The sequence below is a fragment of the Emys orbicularis genome, chromosome 9 (assembly GCF_028017835.1).
Source record: "Emys orbicularis isolate rEmyOrb1 chromosome 9, rEmyOrb1.hap1, whole genome shotgun sequence".
In the NCBI taxonomy this organism is placed as follows: domain Eukaryota; kingdom Metazoa; phylum Chordata; order Testudines; family Emydidae; genus Emys; species Emys orbicularis.
In genome coordinates, this window is record NC_088691.1 from 74,109,901 (window position 1) to 74,126,936 (window position 17,036).

Sequence of the window (17,036 nt, forward strand, 5' to 3'; positions counted from 1 at the left end):
CACTGGTATAACTTACTACCAGCTTCCCCAACTAAATAAACTATGATGCAAAAGCACTTTTTTGTCAATATAACTGCATCTTGCATCAGGGCTTTTGCCAGCACAGTATGTCTGTTAGGGATGTGATTTTAAAAAAAAAAAAAAAAATTTTTTTTTAAAGAAACACTATCCTACATAGTTATGCCGACAAAACTTTTAAGAGTAGACCAGGCCTTAGATATTTATATAATGATAATTATTTTTAATTGTAGCAATCAGAGCTTGGCTTGTATGTAAAAATTTGTTTGTTTATTCACTTAAGTACACTTTGTTTAGAAATGCCTACTATACACCTCTTTGTTGAGGCAAAGATTCTAGAGTATTTCCAGAAGCAAAAAGTTATAATAAGTGGCTCTGGTAAAGATTATACATTAAAATAAACACAATGACTGATGTTCGTTTTGTATTAGTACAAAGCATTAAAATTAACAGAACAGCTACTTGAGGTAGTTTCCTACAATACTGCGCAAATAATTGGGATTCCTCAGTTACTATTACCATTATAGCTCACTCAATCATTTGTTGTGAGCTGAAGTCTGATGTACAAAGTCTATGGCAGAAGTATCTGCTCCATTTCAAATGGCAAAACAATTAATTTGAGGGATAGCAGTATACAAATTTGTGTAAAATATAGTCTTATTTCTAAGTTCATCTTCAAGTCTCAGAAGAGCTATATGCTCAGGATTAAAAAATTTAAACTAGATACTAGCACCTTCCAGAAAGTGTTTCCTAGGATTTTTCCTCCTCCAACATGGTCTCTTTATGTAACTGTAACAATCAAATTCATACAACAGTACATGGTCAGGGATCTGCCAATTAGATGTGACCTACAAAGAACAAATTGTTTGTACTTTTCTTATTCATATTGCGGTAATGCCCAGATGCCCCATTCAGGATTAATTCCCACTATGCTGCACAATGAAACAGACATTGTCTTTATCCCAAAGAGCTTACAAATTAACTTAAAACAAGACTGTAACTGTAACTTGGGATATGTCTAGACTGAAGTTTGTGATTCTATTTTAGCCTGAGTTAACTGATTATCAGTTAACTTGAGTTGACTAACAGGATCATAAATGCTAGTCTCTAGGCGCTCCATATATCTGTTCCAGGGTGCAAACATCGGTAGGTTTACCACAGAGTAACGTTTGTGGAGTGTGTAGAGTAGCAATTGCAACCATGTTGAAGTAGCTGGACTTAACTAGCAATCAAAGCTCAGTTACATAGGAATAATTTAATGGTTCTAGCTCACTAGAAAATATCCCCCCCCTTAAAATTAAACAAGAATCAATTATTTGTCTGATTTTGTCTTGTGGATGGGGAGGTGGTATGGCACATACCTCAAGAGAGATTTGAAGGAGGAGGGAGCAGTAGCCTTACAAATCAGTTCAGAAAGGGTGTTCAAGGCTGGCATCACTGACAGAGGGAAAGAAATGGGCAGGAGGCCCAACACAAAATGAAATTAAACAGGGAGGGGGAGAGTTATATGAAGGACCTTAAAGGTGAGGACAACAAACTTGAATTTGATGCAATGGAAAACTGAAGTGTCAGTGGGGATATGCAAAACAAGAATGACATGGTGAAAGATCTGGGGCAAAGAAGCTTGGCAACTGCATTTTGTATGAACCAAAAGAGGAAGATGTGGGTGTTAGGAATATCACAGGAAGGAGGTTGCAGTAATCAAGATGTGAGACAAAGCCTGGAGGAAGTTTTTCAGCTGTAGGAACTAAAAGGAAAGGTTGGATGAAGGAAGAAGAACAGCAAGATTTGAGCTCCATAACCCCAAACTCCCATGACAGTTATATTCAACTAAAACATTTAAACTGTCAGTCAGTTGGACGGGACTTGTGCACAGAAGATAGAACTTTCATAGGAGTTGGACATAGTCTATAGAACTCACTCCCCCCAAAAAAATGACCATCAAGCCCATCATTTTTCAGAAATAAATGCAATACTTATTTCTTAGACTTCGCTTTTGTGCTACCTGTTAACAGAAATGTTGAGAAAAACCTGTTAACTAATCAAGCTAATTCTCCTATGGGCTGTGAAAGATGATAAATATTTTTAAAATACTGGGGAAGTGTTTATACTGTGGCAATAAGAGGTTCTCATACACACAACACCCATGTACTATAATTCACACTAATATCACAATTAATCCCTGGCCAAATTCAAAAGGCCAGAGTAACTGGTAGACCTTTTGGCTTATAATACTTACATTTTTCGCCGTCATGTCAGACAATATTTCTTTATATTCTGTAAAACCATAAGTTATCCTTTTTCATCTTCAAAATGTACATCCTGTTAAAAAGACAGATTTTAACACCATATATAATTAAAATTGATTCCTGAAGTACATCACTAATTTAATGTATTACTCCACAGACTGTAAATGGGTGTCTTGGGTGGTGATAATTTTCAGAGACAGACTAAGCATCACCTGGAGTCACATTTTGCAAGGCCACTGGAAATGTAACACAGTTTAGGATAGTTATTAACGGTAAAGAGGTACCAAGTATATCATAAGGGCCTAACTATACTAACTACTACTACTAAAGGAGCAGGCTATCCTATTAGTAAGTGTTGAAACCAAAACTCCTGAATTGGTTATAGTTGGTGCACACTAACCCTAAACTGGAACTGAATGAATTCTCTCCATAACTGATAAATGTTCTGTAGGCCACCCAAGGACTTCCAGCAAAAACAGCAGAGAAAAGACTTGAGATTCCAGATTTCACATTTAAAAAAAAAAAAAAGGCAAAACATGCTTGCGGCATTTTTTTCAGGCCTTCTTTTTAAGTCCCAGCAAGAAAGAGTACAAACTCAGTGTTCTCTCATCATTTTCAGGTCTTTAAGAAATGAAGGATACTTACTTATAACTGGAATAGTTACACTCATGGGAACATGCCTGCCAATGTAGTCTACTCTAGACTGTGGAACCTTCTCCAAGCAGTGCCTGTTGAAGTGCTCACATGCCCCCTTCCACTCCTCCTATCCCTATTTGCAAACGTTCTGAGAGTGAGGCTATAAAAAGGGGCACACAGTGCCCTCTACCACCTCCGTTCCTTCCACTGTTGTCTCAGATAAACTATCTGTAAAGACTCAGAAAGAAAGGAAGGAGGGCAGGGAGTGTGAATTAAAAAAAAAAAAACACGGGGGGGGGGGGACATCTCAAAGAACTCTGGTTATAAGTAACCAACCTTCATTTTTTTTTTCTTTGAATGCCTTTGAATATTCCCACTCATTGAATCATTTGGAGAATACCAATTTGTTGGATGTTATCAGATTCCAATGGCTTGCAAAATGAGTCAGACTGTCTCCAAACAAAAGGGTAGGAAAAACTAATGCCCATTGATTGGCCACACTTGAGTCTCGTGTCAAATCTGAGATCTCCAATTCAATGATGATATAGAAGCTGAAGACTACTTTGACTTTATTTGAGATTAAAATGACTTTCTTCTGCTGGGTCTGAGAGGAAGCAGGCTGTTGATGCCTATGTGACAAATAAAATACCGAGACAATGGAGGAGTACAGAATTGCCTCTGATACCTAAATGAAAAAGTAGATTATATTCTACTTCAAAAAGAAGACAATCAAAGAGAATGAGCAGTCAATCTTGTCTTAAAAAAAAAAAAAGTCTCCAAAAGATCAGTTTTATTACTGAGAAGTCAGTCACCCTCAAAGCAGAAGGTCCTCAACTTTTAACAAGCATATCTTCTCAATGTGACAGTACATGATAAAGCTCAAACACCAGAATCCAAAGCATCAAAAGAAGCTCTAAGAGCATTCTCTAAGTGGTCCTCTTATCCCTTAAACGAAATTTGTAATAGGACACAGAAGCCTGATATTAGCTATCTTAATACCAGCCAAACAAAACATCTTCCTCCCTAAGGTATCCAACTTCTTTCCCTCCCTGTCGTAGGGTGTAAAATGTGCTTGGCTTCCACCGTACCTGTTGCTCACAGCTGCTACAACTAAAGAATCTGGAATGGGAAGAGTAAGAAAATAACCCCTTATGTGGTAACTGGTACTGTTCATTAGCTTTTTCAGATATAGGTTGACAGGAAGCTGGAGTGGCCCAAATAGCTTTTTGTAGGTTGTAAAAGACCATCCAAAGTAGGCAAAAATACTCTATTTTCTGAGGGAGCTCCCAAAATATCAGAAACAGGATGTGATGCTTCTTCCACTGTCGCAGAAGGTAACTAACAATAAAGGAATATGATCAAGGTTGTGGAACTGGAGAGTATATTGTGAAGATGAAATTATGCCCACATTTTCATTCTGGGAAGAATCTGTCTGAATCTCATTCTCTGACTGCTGCTGTTCCATGTGCTCAACTACTTCCTCATCTTCCTTTGACAAGGTATCAGATACTACAGTAGGAGTAGCATATTTATCTGTAGCTACCGGATCCCAGAGGTCTTGATCTGATCTTTGGAAACAGGCACATTTCTATATCAGCCATCCTGGGGAGATCCCATAAATTTCTTATACGGGGGCCAATATGGCTATGAAGCCCAATGATACCATTCCTGTCAGTACCCCAGTCTGGAAACATGCCCATAGGATGAGGAGGTCCAAAAGGTCCATGAGATGGAATAAATCCTGACCTAAGTGGTTGAAACCTAAGTGGCTCTTTGGGTTGTTCTGATCCTTTTCTGAGTGCAGATCCGATCTCAGATCCATAACAGTTTTTTTTTTTTTTTTTTTTTTTTGAGACAGCATCAGAATCCAAGAACATGTAGGTCCCAAGGGAGAAAAAGATTTGCCCAGGGATTCCTTTGCAATCTTGGGAAGAGGCAACAACAACTCTGGAGAGAGAGAGAAAAAAAAAAAAAAAAAAAAAAAGACAAAATGTCCTCTGACCTGCCCCTCTTCTCAGGAATAGAGGCCCAAGAAATAATTATCAGAACCCCTCTCTCTCTCCATAAGAGAGCCTCTGGATCCAAATGAGAAGACTCATTTCCCTGTGGTGGACATTAATAAGTCTTTCTCGGTTCTGATATTGGTGCTAAAGCCAATACTACTGTCTATACCAGTCTCATGCCTTTAGACACCTTTGGCTCCAAGAAAATCCTAGTATTTGCAACTTCAGATGTTAGGCAAGGTTTGCCTTATGGAACCAATCTTGACTTTTGTCTAGGAACAGAGGAGAACAGATCCAAATCCCATGGATCCAATGAATCACCTGTATGAGATCTGGCCCTAACAGTGGTTGTCTTAGCAGCAGCCTTCTTCCTAAGAACCACAAATGATACCTTAGGAGCCTCGAGCAGATCTAATGCTCTGACCGCCAGAGCACACAGAGGTAATTCTGGGGCCAATTCCAGTTGTCTGAGGCACCTTAATCTGGTCAGATGCTTAAAATGGAGCAGATACAACTATTTTTTCTTCTTGCTCCACCTTCTCAAATCTGAGAGGCTTATCTAATAGGGCTTCCTGAAATAAGAGTGTCTGAAGTCTGTTCTGTCTCTCCTTGCATGCTCTAGATATAAACCTAGAGCAGATAGCCTTTGCCAAGACATGCTAGTTACTTCACATCATTGTCCAAAGTTGGAAAACTGCCAGACAGGAAAGCACATCTTAAAATCCACTTTCTTCTTTTTTAGATCAGTCATCCTGCAGGGAACAAGCCTTACCCTATATTAAAAATAACTACTCCGCCTCACTCTAATACCACCACTTATCAGTAAAACTATAATAGAAGAACAATTATACTAAAAATATATATATAAATAAAAACCTATCAAAGGACCAGAAAAAAAGCTCCAGGTTCCATCAGATCCAGCGAGTTTAATTTCCATCTGGTGTTGCAGGTACCATGTTTCCTTTTATAGCCTCGCCCTCAGAACATTTGAATGCTACGGAATAGGAGAGGGCGCGCAAGTGCTCCTCTGCCAGGCATCACTTGGAGAAGCTTCCATCATGTAGATTGCATTGGTGGCACAAGCAGGATCATGAAGAGGCTATAAATACACATACACACACACACACTCCCTCTCGTGGAATAAACTATGCCGTACTGAACATTACCTGAAATAAGTATTGAGCTCCCACATATAGGTGACTACTACCTCAAGTCACCTATGAAAATTTTCAAGCAGTTTTATCAAGAAATAGTTCTAAAATCAGAGGCCACTACAAAGAAAAAATTCAAACTGATTACAAATTACTACTGACACACAGCAAGGTTGATAAAAATATAAAATTTATTTTAAAAATTTACAAAATTAGATTTAAATTAGATATTTATTTAAATACAGGGTTTTTTTAAAAATAAGCCTCTAAAATTTGAAATTGATAAATGCATGTTAAGGCCTAATTTTACTATAATCTATTCAAATCATCTAAATTATATACAAAAAAAATATTTAGGAGTATGTATTTGCTGCCAAGTTTTAAAGAAAGTTAAAACCACTGAACTGGTGAAAATCACTGCCTAAGCACCTGGAACCAGAGGTTGCTGAAATGCTAAACCAGCTTTGGACAGCAGTAGCCTCTTCTGCAGGTACAGAGAGAATATTTTCTCCATTTCAGCTTATTATTCAGCTTTTTCAGTTCAATGACAGTTCATTCAAAGTTGAGACACCGATTGGGAGTTGAAAAAAAGCAGGAAAGCTTGTTTTCTTCTTCCAGTCTATGAATACAAACTAGATGTGAGACAGTGAGATCTACTAGTTCTAACTTGAAGAACACAGTGACCAGAAACAATCAGTTCAATTCATCACCTGCATATACTTCTTTTGTTTAATCAGTTTTAAATGTAAAACATGTTTTGATAAACATTTTTATATTATCTAGTAGTGTTAAGGTAATTTTATTTAATAAAAAAATTTAAATACTGTTTTTATGAATGTAATTGAATTTGAATTTCCATCCAGTAGAACTTGACACAAAGCCACCAAGGAGTGGGAGGGTAGTACAGAGCACCAGCTGCCCAGTCTCAGTAGCTTCCCTCACTTAACCCTCCTATCTCTCTGCCCCTCCCCCAGTAACAGCAAATTTCCACCCCTCACCCTCTCTCCTTCCATGATGGAGAAAGAAGGGGGCTGGTCCCCCTGGCCTCACTTCATTACACTCCTGGATCTACCTGGGTTCTGGAGTCTACGCTGGTAACTAGGAGGGCAAGTTGTACAGCACCCTAAGGCACTGTGGTCTAACTGCCCTGTGTAGACTCTGCTGGCATGAACTAAAAGGTACCTAGTTTGCCAGCAGGGTCTACATGGGGCAGTTACAGAGCAATACTTTAAAGCGTTCTACAGTCACCCCAGCCTGTGGCTTGGGGTGGTGAATCCAGTCCAAAACCAACAGGAAACCTCTGTTGCTTCACTTCTTCTGAGACCTTGACTGTGCAGTCATGCATGCGACAGTGCCAGTGGAGAAGAATGTTTATACAAATGCGTGTGAGCTTGCTGTGACCCAAGGATCTCTTGATGCCAACTGGCAGAGGGCACAAGTGTGCATAAAGGTTACAGGGATCCCCTGGGTCCGGTATTTACACACTAGTTGACCAAAAAGTGTCTTGTAAGGTCTCTACTGAAAGCCTGTGTCACACTGGTCATCATAATCTTGCAAAAATGTATGTGTGAATAATATATAATGAGATGTATACACTGGAAACCATGTTCTTAAAGCCTTGTAGTTAAAGGCAGGTCACCCAGAGTAACATGTCTTAAAACAGGTTCCACCAGACAGGAGAAGGGAGACACTTATCTCCCTGGCTGACCACAGTGTATTCCATGTCTTATGAGGGAAGTCTATTTGCATTCTGAGTCAAATGCTAACAAAGAGACGGCGGGGACTTCAGGACAAGAAATTAACAGAAACAGTGAACGGGGGGTGGGGAGGCGGGAAACAAAGAACTGGTCTAATATAGCTAGGGATGCAGAGAGATGCCCATGCATCCTTCATCTGGGGAAACAGGTTGCCAGCGGGCTTGGTCTTATGAAAGGAGGGTCTCAGCCATGCTGGTTGAAAAACCTCTTTGAAAAGAACTTCATGTAAGCAGTACCTTATTAGACAAGAGGCCATTTTGTTAGTTGAGTAAGGTAATAGGATGCATGTTATTTTATATATAACCCATTGTTTCTGCAGGACAAAGAGGAGAAAGACACTGGCCTAACAACCCCCACCCTACCCATGAATTTTGATCACAGGTGGGTTGCACAAAAAAACAAACAAACATATAGTTGGTGGCTCACCTTAGTGAAAAGTCTGGAAACACTAATCAAGTGCATTGAACTTGCCTACTAAACATTGTGTTTTTCATAACTGAACAAATTATGTAACAGTTAATTTATGTTGCATTTTTGATAGTTGTGCAAATTATGTATTACATAATTTATTGTTGACAAGTCAGCTGCCTTCCTTAATACTGCAAGCACAATGCTACTTTGCAAACAAAGGATTTAGCCTGAAATTATGGTGTCGATAACTGGTAAAATATCACACAAGTGCAAGGGACCAATCTGCACGATATCTCAAAAATAGTTTAATAAAAGTGGAGATATTTCCCCCCCCCCAACATATTGAGTACCAGGTAATTTACAATCAGGCAAGCTGAGATAGACATTTGGAGACAGCGCCCACAAACATAAAATAGAGGTCTTGAAATCTGAAGAGAGCAGAGAACAAGAAGTGCAAGAAACTTTGTCAGATGTTTGAGGAAACAGGAGCAACTTCATAGACAGACTGAACTTTTTAAAGCTTACTGAAGCTCTGTTCAGCAAATCTGCCACCAAAAGCCCCTAACAATGTACCCCACAGGAATATTTACAGTGTAACCTGAAACATGTTGGAATCATACCAAGTTAGAGCCATCTATAGAAATTCTATTTTCCAAGAGTATTTGAAAATTACGTAAGAGAAAATAAAAGAAAAGCTAAAGATTTGGGATAGAATCGGCATTGTCACCTGAGGCCACAGATGTAGAAAATCAACATATTGGCTGTTTTCAGCAAACCACAATGTAAACATGAATTGAAATTAAGTGTACTTCTGTTGGACTCTGAACTTTAGGACCATTAGCCAAGCAACATGGGAAACACTGGATAAATACAAAGTTTCCTTTGACCAGATCACTGCTGTTGTATCAGACAACGCAACATAATGAAAAAGGCCTGGGAGCAGAGCAAAGCATAAAAGTGCATGTGACATGTGTTGCTCACCTAAACCTGGTTGGTGACGTGTGGCATAAAAACCTCGAAAAAGGAAATGACGTGGTTGTCATTTTGAAACAAGCATTAGCAGCCCGTCCTGCATGTAAAGCTTGCTTCTGTATGCACTTGGAAGATGAAGGAAATAGTCCAGTTATAACGTGCTGGAACAGCGGGTTTAACATTGTGTTTCCACTTAGCTCACACAGAGGACTACATTTCCTTTTTCAAAGAAGAGAGCAATCACTGAAGCAGTTTGTGCGTTGCAGATGTCATCTATTTGTGCCAGTTACTAGAAGTCCTTAAACAGCTGAGTATCTTGCAGAGGTATGAACTGCCTACCATTCATGAAGAACCTGTGATATGTTCACATATGGTGACCAAGTACATGCATGTGAGTGAAGAGCAGTACCAACGAATGTGAGCATGTAGTGGGCAAAGAAGCACTCCTTAATAGCGCTGAAAAAGTTGAAACATACATGCAGTGCAACTCTACTGCCACCTTTACTTAGCCTGCAGCAACATTTTTCAATGCTTGTCTAGTATGTGACCCAAATCGAACAAAATATCTCATCATACCTGAGAGAGAAGCATCTGAGGCTAATACACTTTTTGAAGATAATAGCATAGAACTGCATGAATACCATGCTTACATCAAAACTGTCCATGAAAATCAAAGTAACAACTTTTATCAGTTTTGGAGAAACCTGAAACAAGATTGCAAACACTTGCCGTGATTGCTGTCTCGTGCTTGACTGTACCAGTAAATAGTGCTGATGCAGAAAGATCATTTTCTGCATACAAAAATGTACTTCTGGATGACCAGTGTTCCACCAAGGTATAAAACATTTCCATTTACAACATCTTATGCCAGAATAAACTTAAATATATAACTGTACCATGCACCACATGCATGTCATTTCCTCTAGTTCTATTTTTAAAAGGGTGTCACTTCATTTCACATCATTATTGTTGAGACCAAATTAAAATAATAAATAATAAAAAGATTCCTTTGTGTCTCACCTGTGCTTGTAGAGGGAAGGAATTTTTATATATTTATTGTATTTAAGGAAGTACAGATATTTGAATTTTCATACCTGCGACTTTACACATCATTTCCCCTAAACCCATTAATTTTGAGTAAATTTATCATGACTGTTCTGGAATTTTTGATAAAAAATGCCATGACAAATCTGCAGCCCTAGAGATGATGGATCAAACCTCAGATTGGCTATAATTCTGTCCAATCTAAATTTATTGCTGGGATGATTTTAAGAAACCATACAAGTGGATTATTGAACACTATTCCTGCTATATCTTAAATACTATCCAGTCAAAACTTCCCCCAAATCTAGTTTTTGTAACAAAAATTTAAGACCATCAGAAGCATTTCCTAGATTATAGTAGTACTACAGTTCTGCTATAGTTAAGGTTCGGACCAAATTCCTGTATAAAGCTCAGCTGTTCTAAGTGCTCTAAAATCCATACTGTTAATCAGATGCCCTTGAAATTTGGTGCACCACATGGGGTCGTGGTGTATGTTCAGTGATCCAAATTTGAGATCAAACCAGCACTCAGATCATCGCACCAAGGTCACCACAACTGAGTACATGGCACCCACCAGTGCTTTGGGGGGGGGGGGGGATATCAAATTAAAATGTTATTTGAAAAAGTTTGCTTCTCCAGTTATGCACTCTAATGGTATGTCTTCACTAGCAACGTTAAAGCGCTGCCACAGCACGCTGCCATGGCTGTGCAGCTGCGGCACCAGCGCTGGGAGAGAGCTATCCCAGCTCTGTAATAAACCAGCTCCCACGAGGGGAGTAGCTACCAGCGCGAGAGTGCGGCTCCCAGTGCTGGTGCACTGTTTTCACTGCCACTTCACAGTGCTGAAACTTGCAGCGCTCAGGGGGGTGTTTTTCACACCTCTGAGCGAGAAAGTTGCAGCGCTGTAAAGTGGCAGGGTAGACAAGACCTCAGGCTTACATGCCTAATGGATTACACTGATCATGTGCAGAGAGACGCTAACTGAGGATATGTTATAGTCATTGGATCTAAGTACCACCCCAGACACACTGAATTCAAAACAATTTAGGGCAGAAATCTGAAGATAAAAAATGGCAGGGATAATGCTCCAATCTGTCTGCCAAATGGCTGGGTTTTTTAAATTAATTTATTTTAGAGAAATTTAATCTGAATAGCAGATGAGTATTCAGAAGGCACTGGAACTACTTTCTGAAAAGAAAAACTATACAAGCAAATACTTGCTGGCGGAAGGATGGGTGAGAAAAGGGGGAAGGGAGTTGGGGAATGAGATGATGGGGAGGGGATGGTGACATGGGGGAGTGGGAAGGAACGGGTGGGACATTGAGAAGAGGGATAATTAGGGCGTGGGGGAGAACGGACAGGGGCACCTGTCAACCCAAATTACCCTCCTGTGTGCCACATACTGGGGGCCTCCAGCTCATCTACCGGGATCTAACTCCCTTCCCAGCCCACCATGTGAGCCAGATTCTGGGGGTGTTGGTCTTGTGCCCATCTCCCTACTCCATGTGCATGCAAGGCTCTGAGATACCCTGCTAATCTGTGGCAATCTGATGAGTTTTTCCCTGCGCCCCCCAGCCTCCTGTCATATGAGCCAGGTTCTGAAAGAGGCTTGCCCTTCTCGGGTGTCTGAAGCCCACTCCCTGTCCCACTGTGTGTCCACCAGGATCTGGGGGACCCTGCCCATCTATGTGGGACTGACCCCAAACCCCTGACCCCCATGTGAGCTAGGTTGGGAGGATTGGCTTTCTGGGAGTGTCTCTCTCCCCTCCTCCCCCATGGGAGTCAGATCCACTGATGTGGAGCAGTTCACACATCTTGGAGCTATAGTTTCAGGCTGCCTTTATTTCCATGGGGTATTCTCTTTCAGATGAGAACATCTCATTGAGATGAATGGGCCACTTTACACTTCTGAGTATGCTATGCTACTGATGGATGTGCAGAGCCCCTCTCCTCCATTCTCCCTCTAAGCTAAAGTTGGGAACCCCTTCCTGTTTAAAGGATGACTCTTCTTCAGGCTCTAAAATCTGTGCACTTATACAGATTGTTTTGAAATCTTCTGTGTGCATGGTAGGGTTAGTGATCCAAATGTGGGGTAATTTGAGCAAGTAGTTCCCAAGATACAGCCACCAGGAGAAAACAATGAAATAAACAAAAATAAAGTATGTTTACTAGATACTAGCAACTTTGAAGTTTGAAACCATCCTGGGCAGAAATCTGAGAATGAACAGTAAAAATCTGCCTCTGTCAAGATTTGGGGGGGGGGGGGCGCGTTTGATAAGTTGTGGGTTTTGTTTTTAAAGGAACATAATGCGAGTACAGCAGAATATTCAGAATGCACAAACTATTTTTGAAAAGAAAATAAATTACACATTCAAATACTTATTGGGAGGGGATGGGTGATTAGGAGCGCAAGAGTACTCCTCACATTTATTATGCGCAAGCAGAATAAAGTCCAGACTGGTAATATATATACTTGGTGCTTTAATAGGGCCAATGAAAAACAATTATCAGCCAGATCAATTGGAAGGAAGAATTTAATAAAAAAAAGTGAATGATAATTGGGAATCATTTAAAAACATCTCTCTGGAGCCCGCCCCCCCCCCAAGCCATAATCCCACAACTGAGGAAGAAGGCCATAATGGTTAAAAAAAACATACCTGGTTTAAAGGGGAAGTGAAGTCAGCTATAAAAAAAATAAATATTTCTGTTCTATATTTGGCAAAAAAACAAACAAACAGATGATATAGTCTCACCATATGGTGATAACACTATTTCCATTCCACTAGTATCTCTGGAGGATACTAAACAGAAACTACTGAAGTTAGACATTTTTAAATCAGCACGCCTAGATAACTTTGCATCCAAGAATTTTTGAAGAGCTGGCTGAGGAACTCACTGGACCACTAATGCTGATTTTTAAAAATCTTGGAGTGCTAAGGAAGTTCCAAAAGACTGGTAGAAAGCTAATGTGCCAATGTTTGAAAAGGGTAAATAGAATGATCCAGGTAATTACAGGCCTGTCAGGCTGACATTGATCCCAGGCAAGATAATGGATTTAAAAAAAAAAAAAAAAAAAAAAAAGATATAGAATTAACATGACATACATTAAATGGATTAAAGGTTGGCTAATGGATAGGTCTTAAAATGTAACTGTCAATGGGAAATCATCATAGAGTGGGTGTGTTTCCAGTGGGGTCCTGCAGGGATCAGTTCTTGGCCCTCACTATTTAACATTATCATCAATGACCTGGAAGAAAAAACAAAATCATCACTGATAAAGTCTGCGAATGACAATATTTGGAGAAGTGGTAAATACAGTAATGAAGAGGACAGGTCACTGATTCAAAGCGATCTGGATCTCTTGGTAAACTGGGTGCAAGCAAACAATATGCATTTTAATATGACTAAATGTAAACATGTGCATCTTGGATCAAAGAATGTAGGCCATACTCACACGATGGGGCACTCTACCCTTGGAAGCAGTAACTCAAAGAAATTTGGGGGTTGTGGTGGATAATCAGCTGACCATGAGCAGCTAATGTGATACCGTGGCCAAAAGAGCTAGTACAATCCTGGGATGCGTAAACAGGGGAATCTCAAGGAGGAGCAGATATGTTATTTTTACCTTTGTATCAAGAAGGATGTTGATAAATTGGAGAGGACTCAGAAGAGCCACAAGAATGATTAAAGGATTAGAAAACATGCTTTATGATGACAGACTCCAAGAGTTCAATCTATTTGCCTTAACACAGAAGGTTAAGTGGTGACTTGATTACAGTCTATAGGTATCTACATGGGGAACAATTATTTAATAATGGGCTCTTCAAACTAGCAGAAAAAGGTATAACATAATTCAATACTGGAATTTGAAGCAAGACAAATTTAGACTGGAAATAAGGTGTACATTTTGAACAATGAGAATAATTAATCATTTGAACAAGTTACCAAGGCTCCATCAATGATCTAGAATTAACTATAAATTTTAAAATCAAGAATGGATGTTTTTCTAAAAGATACGCTCTAGGGGTTCTCAACCTTTGTCTTTCTGAGGCCTACCCCAATATTCTATAAAAACTCCACGGCCCACCTGTGCCACAACTGTTTTTCTGAATATAAAAGCCAGGGCTGGTGTTAAGGGGTAGCAAACAGGGCAATTACCTGGGGTCCCATGCCACAGGGGGCCCCGCGAAGCTAAGTTGCTCAGGTTTTGGCGTCAGCCTTGGGTGATGGCATGGCATGGCTTTGGTTTTCTGCCCTGGACCCCAGAGAGTCTAACATCAGCCCTGCTTAGTGGACCCTCTGAGACCTGCTCGTGGCCCCCCAGAGGGTCCCAGACCCCTGCTCTAGGAATTATTTTGAGAAAGTGCTATGGCCTGTGTTATACAGGAGATCAGACTACATAATCACAGTGATCCCTTCTGGCCATGGAATTTATGAATCTAGGAGTAGGTGAGGTTTGGGGTATTAGGGAGAGGGAGATAAATGGGAATGGTTGGTAGGGGGAGGGGATAGGGATTAGGGAAGTGGTGGGAGAATGTGAGGGGCAGATGAAGTCAGGGGTTTATAGAGGGCTGGTCAGCCCTGAATTATCCCCTTGTGTGTGCTGGGATCTGGGGAGCCCCATACCTCCCTCTACAGGGTTCTGAGCTCTGCGCCTTGTGTTTCTTGGTATCTGGGGGACCTTGCTCTCCTGGGGGATGTGAAGCCCTTTCCCCGCTCCTCCATTTGAGCTGGGATCTTGGGGGGGAAGGGACCTGATGATAACAAAAAATTAAACATCTACAATCCAGAAAATGGATAGCTAATATGCACACCAACCTTGTGTGTTGTGTGGGGGTTGGCCACTGTGTGTGGAGAAGGGGCTTGGTTTGGAGGAGGAGCAGACTGGCTGGACTGTGGGCATGGCTCAGGAAGTCTGGCTGAAACACAGGCAGCAGTCCAAGCTGGGGGTGGGTACTGGGAATGTTGGGCCCAGCTCAGGCTACATAACCAAGATAGCATGCAGCCCTCCAGTATGCTGCTGCCTGTGATATGTGTATGCAGCAGCATAGGGCAGGAGACAGCAAAGAACATGTCAGTGGCTTCTACAGAGCAAACTAATGGCTTAACAGGATGAGAGGGGGAGCTAGAAATTTTGGTGGGGAGGGGGTACGTGTTTCGGGGAATTGTGGGGCAGGGGGGTAAAAGGAGACATATACCAGTCTTCTCTCACACTTAAAATTACTGTAACCACCACATAATAAAAAACTGTCAAGTTTTGGGTCAGACCATGGATGAGATTTCTCTTACTGGCCCTGGTAGCAACTGCACATTGCAAACATTTCAACAGTACAGTCATTAGCCTCATTCTACTATCACAAAATGTACAGGGGGAGGAAAGGAGCATTTAGGAATTGCACAGCAACTGTATGGCTTAGTGAAATGAACCCTGGACTGGGACTATTCTTAGCTCTGCCACTGGCTAGGCAAGTCACATCACTTCTCCTTGCCTCAGTTTCACTTCTGTAAAATGGGGATAATGATGTACAATTCTTTGAGATTTATTGATGAAAAGCACTATATAAAAGCTAGGTCTTATGTTACTATGGCTAGGTAAAAATCAAATCAACTGCAAACCTAGGTGAGAACTACAACTGCCTCAATGACCACTGATTCCCAACAACACACATTTCTCTTTAAAAAACTAGGAAATTAAATGGCAAAAAAAATTCTTAACATAGAGTTAAGGTTTCCCAGTGATAGCTCAGACTCTTCCAGAATGTCCAGTATGGCAAAACTCAGGCTTCTGTAAAGCAGGAAATACAGAGTTAGGGTTAACTCTGCCCTCTTTGAGCAATTCCCCAGAACATCTATACCACACATACTTCACACACTGCCTTTTCACTGTAATGGCCAGGCTCAGACACTGAGGCCTGGTCTACAGTATGTGGTTATTTCGGAATTAGCCGAGTTAATTCGAAATAAAACTGATTCCGTACACACAACCAAACTGTTTTTTTTTCGACTTAAAGGGCTCTTTAATCCGATTTCTGTACTTCACCTCAGCAAGTGGAGTACCGCTAAAATTGAGATCGCAGTTCCAGGTACTGTGGACGTAATTCGACGTTATTGACCTCCGGGAGCTATCCCAGAATGCTCCCTTGTGACCGCTCTGGACAACACTCTCAACTCCGATGCACTAGCCAGGTAGGCAGTAAAAGCCCCGGGAACTTTTGAATTTCATTTCCTGTTTGGTCACCATCAGCACAGGTGACCATCAGCACAGTCCACCATCACAGGCGACCACACAGTCCCGGATTAGCAGACGAGTTCCAGCATGGTCCGAATGGGAGGTACTGGATCTCATCACATGTTGGGGAGATGAATCTGTTATGGCAGAACTACATTCCAAAAAAAGAAACGCAAATACATACGCTAAAGTCTCCAGGGCCATGACGGAAAGAGGCTACCCAGGGTAGTGGACACAGAACAGTGTCGTACAAAAATCAAGGAGCTCAGGCAAGTGTACCAAAAAGCCAGGGAGGCGAACGGGTGCTCTGGGTCAGAGCCCCATACATGCCCCTTCTACCGTGAGCTGCATGCAATTATGGGGGGTGACGCCACCACTACCCCACCACTGTCCATGGACACCTGCAAGGGGGGAGTTGCACGGAGCGAGGAGGATGAGTTATTGGAGGACGAAGAGGAGGAGGACAGTGCACAGGCGACAAGTGGGGAATCCGTTTTCCCCCCTAGCCAGGAACTATTCTTAACACTGGAGAGGTGTGTGTGTGTAGCGATCATCCCAGAGAGCCC

The 17,036-nt window shown here is 41.1% G+C and overlaps 1 protein-coding gene across 1 annotated transcript in view; it reads right to left on the reverse strand.

Annotated features, from left to right (window-relative positions):
- Positions 1-17,036, reverse strand: part of TFDP2 (transcription factor Dp-2) — a 189,923-nt gene that overhangs the window by 148,594 nt on the left and 24,293 nt on the right. Inside the window, exon 2 of the mRNA XM_065410857.1 lies at positions 2,258-2,340. Coding sequence (XP_065266929.1) covers positions 2,258-2,272 — 15 coding nt within the window. The 5' untranslated portion in view covers positions 2,273-2,340. The remainder of the gene's footprint in view (positions 1-2,257; positions 2,341-17,036) is intronic.